This window comes from Archocentrus centrarchus, unplaced genomic scaffold, assembly GCF_007364275.1.
Source record: "Archocentrus centrarchus isolate MPI-CPG fArcCen1 unplaced genomic scaffold, fArcCen1 scaffold_36_ctg1, whole genome shotgun sequence".
In the NCBI taxonomy this organism is placed as follows: domain Eukaryota; kingdom Metazoa; phylum Chordata; class Actinopteri; order Cichliformes; family Cichlidae; genus Archocentrus; species Archocentrus centrarchus.
Genome location: NW_022060263.1, coordinates 2082708 through 2096393, shown reverse-complemented (window position 1 = coordinate 2096393; position 13686 = coordinate 2082708). Strand labels below are relative to the sequence as shown.

Here is a 13686-nt window from a genome sequence, read left to right as displayed (position 1 = left end):
TGGACTGTCCACTCTGGCTCAAGGATGAGTTGCTGCCCCAGTTGGAGGAGTTTAAGTATCTTGGGGTCTTGTTGACGAGTGATGGGAGAAGTGAGTGGGAGATGAGCAGAAATGTGCTTCCTCCAAAGGGTGGCTGGCCTCCCCCTTAGAGATAGGGTGAGGAGTGTAGCCATTTGGGAGGGGCTCAAAGTGGAGCTGCTGCTCCTCCAAATAAAAAGGAGACAGTTGAGCTGGTTCGGGCATCTGATTAGGATGCCTCCTGGGTGCCTCTTCGTTGAGGTGTTCCAGGCATTTCCTACCAGGAGGAGGCCCCGGGGCAGACCTAGGACACACTGGCAAGATTATATCTCTCAGCTGTCCTGGGAACGGCTTGAGGTCCCCCTGGACAAGCTGGAGGAGATGACTGTGGAGAAAAAGATCTGGACCTCTCTGCTCAGGCTGCTGCCCCTGTGACCTGGCCCTGGATAAGTGGAAGAAAATGGATGGATAGATGTGTGCTTTGCTCATTGACTTGTTGCATCATCCAGCTTTTCCTACACTTCCAGTCACTACACTGATTTTCTCCTGTAACATTTATATACAATTTCCAAAGCATAGCTCCTTCAAATTTGCAAGGCCCGTTCCTTGTACTGAGTGGAAAGTTAAACTATTTGAATTATTTTGTTACATTTGACCAACAGAGTCCCCCAAACAAACATCATAGCTATCATTCAAGCATGAACATAGAAATGCAATGTTGTGGGGAGCTTTGCTGCTTTAGGACCTGAGCCCCTTGCTTAAGCTCACCTCTAACGTTTTGGTGCAGCCTAGTCAAAGCCTGGATCTAAAGTCCACTAAGATGCAGTGGCAAGATGTCATAATAGCTTGTATATCCACACTTATTTGTATCATATCTGCCAGTATGTTTTATTTCTGTGTATGCATGCACAAAAAAGAAAGAGAGAGAATATTTACGGATGTGAACCTGAATATCAACCTAAATGTGTTAATGTGTTCTAAGTAAGACAGAAGTATTCAACAGAACTGGCAACAAATAACCACAACAGAGACATATTGTAGTGCTGATAATCATGCTTTATTAAAGAAATAATTGGAGGAAAGACTCAAGGAGGTTGCGAAAATAGTCAACACTACAACTCAAACTTCAATCAAACCCTTCAAGTGCAAGGGCGACACGTGGGACTACACTTTAATCCATCTTTGTTGAATGCAGCAGTAGTTGGTTTCATACTTCTGCTTTGCAGCACCCAGCTTGACTGACAGTGAACTTCTAAAAACTAACACACAAACACACTGCACACCTCCAAGAGACAGCTCTGTCTCTGCAAACGAGCACAGGAGGGACTCTTATTTAAAGTGATTGGCCAGGTTGATGGTACGACAGAAGAGTCTGATCAGTGGTTGTTTGCCAGACGCAGAGCACAAAACAAACAGGAAACACTTGTGCTCATGGAGTGCAGGCCGCTTGCACTCTGAGCATGTCAATGAAATGGCAGTATGACAGAATCAGTCGGAGCACGAGGTCCAGTCGTCCTGTTTACATGAGGGTAAATGCAAACAGCACTCAGGATCTCACGCTGCTGTTACAATGCTAAAGCACTGCTCTCTCCAGCAGTGTATTCATAGTTTTGTCTCTGATTGAGTTAACATCAACAGGGAGCCTCTCTACCTGTTGAGGCAATCTTAAGACTTCAACTTATCGTTGAGGCACAAAGTTTAGTTTCTTAGTTTAACAGGGTATTCGTTCCTGGTGAAACTTTCTCCTGTTAAACCATATATAGTTTCATTTTGCTTCAGTTAATATTATTGTCATAAATAACAATGCATACACTTCCATAACCGGTAAATTCGGCTATATACATTATGTACATGTCACAGAATAACGGATCAAAAATCCTAAGTCATAGTTATCCAATATGGCACATTTATAACAACTTTAGACTTTAGTCTAGTTTGGCAAAAATTATAGTCAAGATAGGTACAAAAATAGTTCATATATACAAGAACAGAAATCCAGATCTTTATCAAGTAGATTCTTTTGCTTGATTAAATAAAAAGACATGAAAAAAGGAAAAAGGGGAAGTTCTGAAGAGCTATTTTTTTCTACACCGATCGAATACTAATTTGAACAGTTGCTGTATCAGATCCAAGCTCATTTGACAGTTTGAGGGTGTAGCTTCCAGCATCCTCTTCCTTCACCCCAGTGATGATGAGGGTGGTTAAATCTTCAGTGGTCTCAATGTGGAAGCGTCCGTCAGCAGTCAACTGGATTGTTTTGCCGCCACGGGACCACTCAATGTGTCTGGCATCACCGGAGAAGGCACAGGCAACTGTCAGGACTTTGCCTGGCTCAATGCTGATGTCCTCTGGGAGAGCTTCGATCCTTGGAGCAGAACCTGGAACCAACAATATAAACACATTAATGCACTGGCAAGAAACTATTTAGTTAGCAGCCACAAAATTTCACAACAGAAACAGACAAAAATTTAAGCACAAAAAAGCCTGTTTTGCTAAATAACCTTCATTTTGCATCCGTAGGAGGTTTATGGTTTATAGCTATTAATTTAAAAAGAAACATTGTTGGTGGATGTGGGGAAGCTATGTACTGTTTTACAGATTACCAAAAGTCTTATGGTCTTACCAAGAGCTCTCAGTGATCCCTCCATGTGGGAGGCCATCTCTGTGAGGCTACTGGAGCTCATGGCGTATGTCTCAGATGTCACGGAGGACATGCTGGACATGGACATGGTCTCAAACTTCATCTCAGCTGCCATGCTGCTGAAGGAGCTAGACTCCATCATGGATGACATCATGGCCTGCTGGGAAGAAGAAGAAAAGGCGGAAGACTCCTCCGTTGTGTGGATTTCTTTCTTTATCATCGTAGATGAGCTCAAAGATGATGATGATGATGACTCCTTGTGACTCATCAACATTGATCCTGTTGAAGGCAGAGATGGCAGTAAAATCATGTAATTGTTCAGAATGACTTCAAGATTAGGGCTACAGTATAATTTATTTTAATTTCTTTCATGAAACTGGACCATATTTTCTTGCATACTGGAGAAGAATTCTTACCTTTAAGTGCCATCTGCTGCTCATAATAAGCTGTAATCTTCTTGCGAATTGATTGAAACACCTGTCCAGTGAAGCTGAAAGAGGACTTGGATATTCCTCCTTCTGATGTCACCTCGCAGGTGTACTCTCCCTGATCACGGTCTGCCAAATCATGGATCAGAAGGCTGCAGGAGCCCTCAGTGTAGTGCATCTCAAAGTGGCTGCTCTGTGAAAGCCTCTTCCCGTTGACATACCACACCACCTCTTTTACGCTGCTCTCACAGACACAGGACATCCTCACTGAGCCCTCACAGGCTTCTGCTGTTAGCTGACTGATGATCTTGGGAGGTTTTGGGATTGGGGATTTTACAGTAGGGGGAGACACAACTCTCTTGGGGGACATGAGGGGAGGAGGAGATTTCATTCGGGGAGGTGATTTAATGCCTGTTGGTTCTGGGGACTTAATACCTTTTGGTATTTTGGGTCCAGCAGGTTCTGGGGACTTAACACCTCTTGGCATTTTGATTCCTGTAGGTTCTGGAGATTTGACACCCCGGGGTGATTTTACTTCCTCAGGTTCCAGTGACCCTGGATGCTTGATTGGTGGTGGTGACTTGAGTCGTGGTTCAGGAGATTTTAGACCCCGTGGTGACTTAAGTCCCTCAGGCTCAGGAGATTTGACACTTGGAGTAGCTGATTTTAAGCTGTGTGCAGGAGAGGGTGCAGTTGGTTCAGGAGATTTTATGCTCTTAGGAGATTTCATTCCCTCTGGTTCTGGAGACTTCAGACTTGGTGTTGGTGACTCCACACTTGGAGCAGGAGATGTTACACTTAGTTCAGGGGATTTTACACTTGGAGCTGGTGATTTAACTGAGGGCTCAGCAGATTTGATACTAGGCTCTGGTGACTTTACACTGGGAACAGGGGATGTTATGGAGGGAGCAGGGGATGGCTCAGGTGACTTTACACTTGGAGTGGGTGACTTCAGAGATGGCTCAGGGGATTTGACTGTTTTGACTTCCTGCTTGGGAGTTGGTCTGTGGATGGTTAAAGTAAAATGAGCTTCCTGTCTGCCCGCTGAGTTCTCTACCACCACCGTGTAACTGCCTTCATGGGAGGCTGTCACACAGGAGATCTCCAGGCTGGATTTGTACTGGGTTGTGGTGACCTGAATGTGGTGGGATGAGACAATAGTTCTGCTTTCATGCATCCATGTTACAGTGGGTGCAGGCTCACCATCAATATCACAGGAAAATCTGGCAGTTCCTCCCTCCTCAACTGTCACAGACTGGGGCTTAGTGAGAATTCTGGCTGGAAGAGAAAGTTTTGCTTTCTGAAGAGAAACTTCCTCATCAGCAGTAACAACGGATGATTTGAGTTTAGCTTCAGATGTGGTGTGCTTCCCAGTCAGAGAAAACTTATCTGATGAATAGGATGAACTAGATGACAGGTATTCAGTGGAAGCATACTTGATAGCTGAATCATATCTCTCAGCAGAGGAGTATCTCTCAGAGGAGGCGCCATATCTTTCATGTATGAGTACCTCACGTGTCTCGGTTAACTTAGATTTACTCTCTTCTACTTCAAAGTGGGTCTGTGATGCATAACCAGCTTTGAAGTGGGAGGTGTGGTAGTGGTCAATTCGACTGACTTCAGGGACATGTGCTATGGGAGCTTCCTCATCCTTGCGGCGAGAAGCGAAAGTTGTGTAGCCACCACCTGACACCTCCAGGGTGGCGTAGTCTGAAGCTTCTCCCTTGGAGTTGGAAAATACACAGCGATATGTGCCACTATCCTCTTCCTGACAGTCCAGAATAGTGATGGATAAGACACCACTCATGTTCGTGAAGATGTATTTCTCACTGCTTTCAGAGATAGCACTTCCATTGTGGAACCACATGACCTCAGCCTCTGGCTTAGCTTGTACGTTCAGGGTGAATTTGGTGTCTTGACCAACTGGGATACGATGAGAACGCATCCTAACAGTCACACGTGGAGCATGGTCCAAGCTGAAAGGTGTCTGACTGACCAACTGATACTTCCTCTCAGATTTCAGAGCAGCCTTTCTGGCCTCGTAACGAGACATGATGTCAAAGCGGGCAGACCGCTCAAACCTAGAGGAGGAACGTGATGTCCTCTCAACTGATCTGACGGGGCTGGGAGATCGGGGACGGGTTCTCTCTGGGGTAGGGGACCTCCTCCCCACGATCTCTCCCTCTACTTCCACAGGAAGCCTAGCATGTGGCGGTCTGATCAGTTCTGAAACGGGACGCATCAGCTCAATGTAAGTGGGTGACAGCGACCTTCTCCTTCTCATATATTGAGAGATCGTACGTTTCTTCTTTGTCTCAGCAGCCTCAACAATCTCATGTCTAACTTCCTGCCTTCTTTCTTCATGTTCCATCGCTCGCCGCTCAATATGGACTGGGCTGCCAGCTGGTGAGGCTGAAAAGCCAAGCTCCAGTTCATCATCCAGCATAATTTTTTCCTCCTCTTTTCTCCTCATGGAAAGGTAGTCATCCACAGGCATGAACAGCTCCTCATCACTAAGGTCTCCCAGAGATCTCCTCCTAGATCTGAATGACACCTCAGATACAGGAGAGGGAGTGCGGCGTGCAGGTCTGACAGTCTCCAGATCATCTAGAGTGAGTTTTGGAATGCGCCATCTTGGCCTATATTGGTCAGTGATTCTAGGGAGGGGCATGACATAGAACTGCTCCCATCTGGACAGACGAATACGTCTCTGCCTCTTTTGCACAATCCTGTCCATCCTCTCTGGGATCTCATACTGATCTCTCAGCTTTCTGTACCACTTCATGTCTGACAGAGGTACAAACTGTTTGATACCTTTGTCTTCATCCAGAACTCTGGGATCATGAACCACAGGCTCAGGAATTTCATAGGGCATGAAGATCCTCCTCTCCTCTTCCAACTTCTTGGTCTCTGACTTCTCATCTGTGATGTCAAATTCACCCTCAACATTCTTGGTGCTCACTGCTGGCTTGTAAATCTCTGCAGCATATTTGAGAGCTTCCTGAGCAGTAGGATTAAGAGGTAGCAGCTCCTCAGTTGCAACAATTTTCTGAGCCATCTTGTTGGTCTTTTCAATTTGTTTCTGTATGTATGTGTATTTCTCTTCCTCACTCTTATACTCTCTCCTTGTATAGGTAATGCGGTCAACCTTCAGTGTTGCCTGACAGCTTGCAGTGCCAGCAGAGTTGGTTGCAGTAACTCTGTAAACACCAGAGTCCTCAAGCAAAGTCTCTCTAATGTGAAGGATATGACAGTCAATGTCCTCTTGTATGACAACCACTTTGGGACCAAACTGTAGGGGATGACCGTCCTTTTCCCATTTCAGATCAGGAGGTGGTATTCCTGAGACTCTGAGCTCAAAGTGGACACTCTGTCCCTCAATGCACTCAACATTAGCCAGAAGACGTTTGAACATGGGCCTCATAGTTTCCTCCATCATAGGATGTGGTGCCACAGTGAGACGGGCCTTGCAGCTATCTTCTCCAAACTTGTTGTGGGCCATAACAGTGTATTCAGCATCATCAGTCATGTCCAGGTTATGGATCATGAGCTGGTATAGACCCTTATCACTGGTGAATGTGTACTTGCTGTCATCATCACCTGGCTTGATTTTTTCACCATTTTTAAGCCAAACTACATGAGGCTCTGGATGCACAGTAACAGTAACACCAAAGCGCACATCTTCACCGATGAATGCAGTGCGATTGTAGAGAGGCAAAGTGAACTCTGGTGGTCTCTGCAGAAGTTTAGTCTTGTCAACTCTCCTCCTTAATTTCTTGATGGACCGGCTAAGATAGTGCTCTCTAATGCTCCTCACTGTCTCAACAAAGAGCTCTCCATAAGCACTGTCTTCTCCATCATCACTCACCACTTTGCACCTGTACACACCATCATCACTTTCTTCAATGTCCTTTACGTAGATGCTGGCAAAGCCATTACTATACGTAATCTCATACTTGTGGCTTGTGTGTAGCTGATGGTTACCAAAGTACCATGACACCTGTGTACTCTTGTCATAGTTGGCAATGGTGCAAGTGAATCTTGCATAACCACCTGGTTCAGCTGAGGCATGCATGACTGGACCAGGACGGAGGCCATGGTACTCAGTTCCAATCTTCACTTTACCAACAGCCAATCCCCTCTGGTTCTTGAAAGCACCACCATATGCCACACGAGCTGCTGATACAATAGTATCAACCCTCTTTACCAGAGTCTGATAGTACCTTCTGTGCCTCAGTGTCCTGATCGCCTTGTTGCTAACATGCTCAATCTTCATCTTGAGCCATGGGTGCTCCAGAGCCTCATGGGCTGTCATGCGAAGCTTCCTGTCCTTGACAAGAAGTCTGTCCACAAAGTCCATAGCCTCCAGGCTGATATCCTTAAATGCCTCACTGTCAAAGACATACTCACAGTTGGAGATGCTCTCAATCATCTTTGTTGTAGACTCTGCTGCAAATGGATTAAGGCCACTGAGTAGAACGTAGGCCATAACACCAACAGACCACATATCAGTGGCTGTTGTGATCAAGTCATGGCGGTGGACCTCTGGGGCGTAGTACTCTGGTGCTGAAAACATCATTCTGATGTTTTCTCCTGGCACCAGAAGCCTAGCCTGGCCCATCTCAATGATCTTAATGTTGGTACTTTTCCTTGTGGTGTACACAATGCTGTCTGGACGGATATCAAAATGGCCAAAATTGTGGCTATGCAGGAACTTGAGAGCAGAGCAGACTTGTCTAAGGTACCGGACAATCTCTTGCTCTGTAAGCTCAAAGTTGCTGGTACCAAGGCGCTCGAAGATGTCAACTCCAGATATGAATTCAAAGATGAGGATGATCTCCTCCATGCTTTCAAAGTATTCATGCAGGTAGATGATATTCTTGTGCCTTCCAAGATTAAGGGCCTCAATTTCCCTTAAAACTAACTCACGGTCAGTTCCTTTGACCTTGATAAACTTGGCCATGTAGGTCTTCTTTGTGGCAATCTCAACACAACGGTGTACCACACCAAACTGGCAGCGAGCAAGCTCCTCAGAGATGATGTACTTTGAGGAGAGTTCCTTTACCTTGTAGAAAAGAGCCTCCTCTTTAGTAATTTCTCTTGCTTCGTCCACTTCCTCATCATAGTTCCTAATCACAGACTTATCTTCCTTTGTGGTGATGGGCTCGGTTGGTTCAGATGGAGGGCTCAGGCCAAACTGGTTCTCAGCAATAACACGGAACTGGTATTTGGTCTTTCCAAATATGTTGATGATAGTGATACTGCAGTCAGCAGTTTGTCCAGCACGAATCCACCTGTCACTGGTGGTGGGGCACTTCTCCACAATGTAGCTAACAATGTTGCTTCCACCATCACTGGCAGGGGGCTCCCAGGTAAGAGTGATAGAATCTCTTGCAATTTCGCTGACCACAAGCCCTTTGGGAGCGTCAGGAATGTCAACTACATTCACCTCAATGGTTTGCTTGTCCATTCCAAATCTATTCTTTGCAGTAATAATGTAGTAACCAGTATCCTTCCTCTGGACTCCCTTCTGGAATACAAGGGATGTGAAAGACCTTGTAGTGATGACTTGGTGATAAGGAGAGTTGGAGAGGATCTCCTGACCCTTCTGCCAAGTAACTGCTGGCTCAGGTTTGCCAGAGATGGGGATCTTGATGGTGATGTGATCACCACGGACAGCATGGACTGCACCCATTCCTTGGAGCTCTTTAGGCAGATAGATCTTAGCAGGAACTACAATTAAAATCACATAAAACATGATATTACTCGTAAACGTTTGCTTGCGTTTTGGAATCAAACAGAAGATATGTAATGTTTTAATGCATTCTAAGAAATTTCAAACTGATATTACCTTCCACCTCCAGGTTGGCTGTAGTAGAGATGGATCCTGAGGAGTTAGTTGCTCTAACTTGGTAAACTGTGGCATCATTCTCATCAGCAGCAGTGATGACAAGTTGGTAGTAGCCTCCCTTGAATTCCAGGGCTTTGATCTTAGTTCCATCTGCCAAGATCTCCTTTCCACTGCGGTACCATTTCACAGAAGGCTTTGGATAGCCCACCACCTTGTTGAAGAAAAAATGCACAAATGGAATAACCTCCTGGTATCCACTCAACAGTGGCACTATGATTGATTGATGTTTGATTTATAAACAATGTGTGAGTTTTTCAAAGAAAATGCAATGTAGTTTAAATAAAGTACCTTAGTGACAAAGGTGGCACTGGCGTGGTATTTGACAGTCATGTCTCTGATCTCCTCTCTGAATGTGGGAGCACGAGGAGCTTGGTCAGACTTGGGGATGATAGGTTCAGAGATCTCACTCCATTCGCTCTCACCACCAATGTTCTCACATTTGACACGGAACTCGTACTCAAAGCCTTCAATCAAGCCTGTTACTTCATAGCTGGTCTCTACAATCTTCTTGGTGGTTACTGACATCCACTTATTCTGTATCTTTTCACGTTTCTCCAGATAGTAGTTTGTGATTTTAGCTCCGCCGTCACTGCTCGGAGGCTTCCAGCAGACAACACAGGAGTCCGCAGTGGAGCTGATAATGAACGGCTGCTGTGGGATGCCAGGTTTTTCTGAGAAACAAATAGGGAAGTTACTATAGTTCAAAAGTCCTATCTCTATGCAGTGGCAGATCTGGAAAACAAAATATGAGTCGTATCGCTATGCAACAGGGCAAATCTAGAAAAATGAACTATTAATGCATTTACCGAATGGACTCTTGATAATGACCACTGAAGGGATCTCCAGAGGCTCGCTGACCCCATATTGATTCTGAGCTGAGACTCTGAAGTAGTACCCAGCATTCTCTGTCAGGTTGGGGACACGACAGGTGGTGCCAGGGACAGAGGAGGACACTAGGCACCACTGTTCACCTTCTTTGGCCTCACGTTTCTCCACAATGTAGTTGGTAATCACGGATCCTCCATCATCACTGGGAACCTTCCAGCTGATGATAACTGAGCTCTTAAGCAGGGCTTCAACAACTAGGGGACCCTCAGGAATGCATGGCTTGTCTAGGAAAATATAAAAATGAGAGAGAATATTTGTAGACTGAAACTTAGAGCTCATGCAAAGGGTTTTCATTACTAAATTTCATTTGAAATTTAAAATTATACTAGAGAGGCCTTTACTGAGGGCCTTTGTATATGGGTTTGTGCAATTTTGTCTCTCATTTGGTTTTACCTTGAATTTCTACACGTAGCACAGTGTCGATAGTTCCAAACGAATTGCTGAGCTGCACCTTGTAGCGACCAGCATTGGTCTTTCTCTGAACATTTCTCACCACCAGGTGGGTATAGCTCTCTGTGTTTTCAATGATCACATTTTCAGAGGGATTCAGAGGCTTCTTGCCATAGAACCACATGATCTGTGGGATGGGACGACCAATATAAACAACATGGAGACGGAGACTGGTGCCAGCCCCAGCAAAGTACTTTTCCTTCAGGGGGAAGCCAGGGTGGAACTGGGGGGCTGCCTGCAAACGCAGTTTGCCACTGGTCTCTATCTCTCCAGCCTCATTGATTGCCCTGCAGGTGTACAGGCCCTCATCTTCCTGTTCGTCTGTTAGGATGTTAAGGGAGTGGTTACGACCATCTGAACTCATCTTGTACTTGCGGCTCTGTATTAGTTCCTTGCCAAAGCGGTACCACTTAATCTCAGGCAGGGGTCTGCCAATAATGCCACAAGTCAGAGTACCAGACTCTCCAAGCTTGGTTGTTACATCTTGGATGTCTTCGGTCAATGCTGGAGCCTCACCAACTGCAGAAAAACAGCAATGTTTAATCACTCTCTAAATTTGTTGGAAGGTTTACTTTTAGCTGTAAATTTTCAGGAACTGCAAAAAATATTTTTGTTTGTTTTTTGCCTTAAACATTATGTTTTAAATGATTTTTGACATTAAATCCTGAGCAAAATTTGGCTATAAGATATATTTTGCTGTTGGGAGAGAACATTTTGAATGAACTTGTGCAGATATGTTATAAATTAAATGTCAAATGTCAAACCAGGTCATTTGTTTGATAGAGCTTGACCCTACAGCAGCTTACCGCTCAGTTTGGTCTTGATGCCCATGGCTGTGCGGCGAGGTCGGCTGAGTCCAGTCTCATTTTCAGCAAAGATTCTAAACTCATACTCAGTGGCTTCCATTAAGCCACCCATGGTGAATTGACGATCCTTTGAGCGCTCCTTGTTGCATTTTTTCCAGGCACTCTCTCCAGCCTGCCTAAACTCAATCCAGTAACCCAGGATCTCCTTGCCACCATCATGCTCAGGTCTGAGCCAGTGGATGGTGATACAGTCTTTAGTGACAGAGACGATGTCAATCTCTCCTGGTTGGCTAGGTTTGTCTACAGGAAAACAGTGAAGAAAAGGGTTAATAGTTTTGGATAAATGTATTTTTACATAATTTCTAGAGTTTAGAATCTAGTTTAGAATTTATGTAAAAATCTGATTGTCAGTTCACTCTGTACAAACCCACAAATCAACCTAAATTTCTGTGGTTTATCTAAAATTTTTCATGTTTTTGAAAGTGGGTGGAGACCGCAGCATAATATAAATTATTGCAACCTTGTGCAATTAACTTCCAATCTCCATGCCTTCGGCTGTTTTGATGATCGGGACTAGGTCTGCAACTACTGCCATCTGCCATCTTCAAAACAACTTTGGTACATCCAGATGGTAATAAAAAGTATAATAATAGATAATAAGATTCTGCTTTTCTCTGTGCTCAGCTGACCTGGCTGAATGAAAGGCTCCATAGTATCATGTTGCGTTGCTGCGTTGATGCATTGCTGACTATCCGTAAGTTGTTTTGATTGTGACCTGGTACTCTGTAATATATGTTTATTAGGGGCATATATATATATATATATATATATATTAGGGCTGCAACGATTCATCGATTAACTCGATTAAATCGATTCTAAAAATTTATCGACACAAATTTACTGTGTCGATGCTTCGTTTAAACTCTGCAGCGCTCAGATGTCTCGGTGTAAGCGGCGCTCCTCACTAGCATTAGCAGCATTAGTGCTGACGTTTTTTTGTGGGTTTATTGGGGGCTGGCAAACCAACATAGAACTGCATTACCGCCACCTACTGGACTGGAGTGTGAATCACTCACGTATACACAAGCACACATTCTAAAAAGCTCTCCGTCGCTGCGATGGATTTCATTTAACACAGAGTGGATCATCGCTAGAGTTGCCACCTGTCTCGTAAAATACAGAACCCCGTATGTTACGGGACTCCGTGGAATACGGCTCCGTAACATGCCGTGTTCCATACTTTACGGGACGGGTGGCAACTGTCGCTGACATGCATTTCCACGCCTCCACTGCTCTCTGTGTGTCTGTGTGTGTTGTGCTCGCTGAGAATTTCAGCTGCTATTTTTGTCTTTACTTCAGCTGTAGCTACCAGAACTGGTTTGCTAGCGAGCGCGGGCCATTAGCACTAGCGATGGTTCGGTACCGGAAGGCCCGCCCCCCAGGACCGAGGGGCTCCTTCAAAATATTTTTTATACTTTAATCCCTTATTAGTGACTAAATATAGACCTGCAGTAGAAACGTATTTTCGAGAATGCTTGTGAATACAAAGCATTACACCATTACTCACACATGCGCCATGGCTCCCGCAGCCACTAGTTTTTCAAAACACTCATAGCAGGCAGCGGTTTGAACTGCGCAAGCGCAAAGAGGCGAAGCTGTGACGGTGAGCTCAAGTAGTGAAAAAGGAAACGTTTTTCCAGCGTCCAAAACAGCAGCTTTTTCTTTTAGTAACCACCATTAAATCTGTGAAACAGCTGGAGGTCCTTCATCAAGCACCTGATCAGCAAGTGTTAAGGTGAAGAAAAGAGAACTTTGTAGCTGCTCCATTCACCGCTGTTTGTTCACATGGCGAGAAACTGCATTACGGAAGTTAAAATATGCAGATAAACTGTTAATAAAAAAAAGTATTTCTTATCCGATTACTCGATTAATCGATGGAATAATCGATAGAATACTCGATTACTAAAATAATCGTTTTATGCAGCCCTAATATATATATATATATTAGGGGTGAACTCGATTAAAAAAATTAATCGAATTACTTAGAAGCTTTGTAATTAATTAATCGAAATTAATCGCATTTTAATCACATTTTAATATTTAACATGAGAAATATTAATTTAAGTTTGGTTGATGAATGAATCAATATACATAAGCTTAAACTTCAAAATTTTATTTTCCCACCAGTCTACTACACAGACCAATGAAGGGTGGAAGTGCTCCTGTGATAAGCAAACTCCTGAAATTAAAGTTCAGCATCATAACTGGATAGTTTTATTCAACATTAATGTCTCACTTAATATAGTTAGAAATTAATCATTCTCTCAGCTGTATTCCTTGATGTTGTTATGCTTGTTTTAACAGCTTATTTTGAATTAAAGACTTAAAATTAAACCACAAAAAGGAGAAAAAGTTCGTTCTCCGTTTAACCAGCTGCTTTTACACAGCTGTGCTTCGCACTCACGGTTACTAGGCGACATGCAGAGGTGAGGGCAGGTGACGCTGATATGAAGGCTAGCTGCTCACTTTCGGTCTTTGCGGTCT

General features: G+C 44.2%; 1 protein-coding gene across 1 annotated transcript in view; it reads right to left on the bottom strand.

Annotated features, from left to right (window-relative positions):
* Nucleotides 1-1056: 1056 nt before the first annotated feature.
* ttn.2 (titin, tandem duplicate 2) overlaps nucleotides 1057-13686 on the bottom strand; it is a 266459-nt gene continuing 253829 nt past the window's right edge. Inside the window, exons 238-245 of the mRNA XM_030724391.1 lie at nucleotides 11143-11442; nucleotides 10280-10855; nucleotides 9805-10110; nucleotides 9287-9669; nucleotides 8939-9149; nucleotides 3076-8820; nucleotides 2642-2938; nucleotides 1057-2396 (exon numbers count right to left, since the gene is read on the bottom strand). Coding sequence (XP_030580251.1) covers nucleotides 2104-2396; nucleotides 2642-2938; nucleotides 3076-8820; nucleotides 8939-9149; nucleotides 9287-9669; nucleotides 9805-10110; nucleotides 10280-10855; nucleotides 11143-11442 — 8111 coding nt within the window. The 3' untranslated portion in view covers nucleotides 1057-2103. The remainder of the gene's footprint in view (nucleotides 2397-2641; nucleotides 2939-3075; nucleotides 8821-8938; nucleotides 9150-9286; nucleotides 9670-9804; nucleotides 10111-10279; nucleotides 10856-11142; nucleotides 11443-13686) is intronic.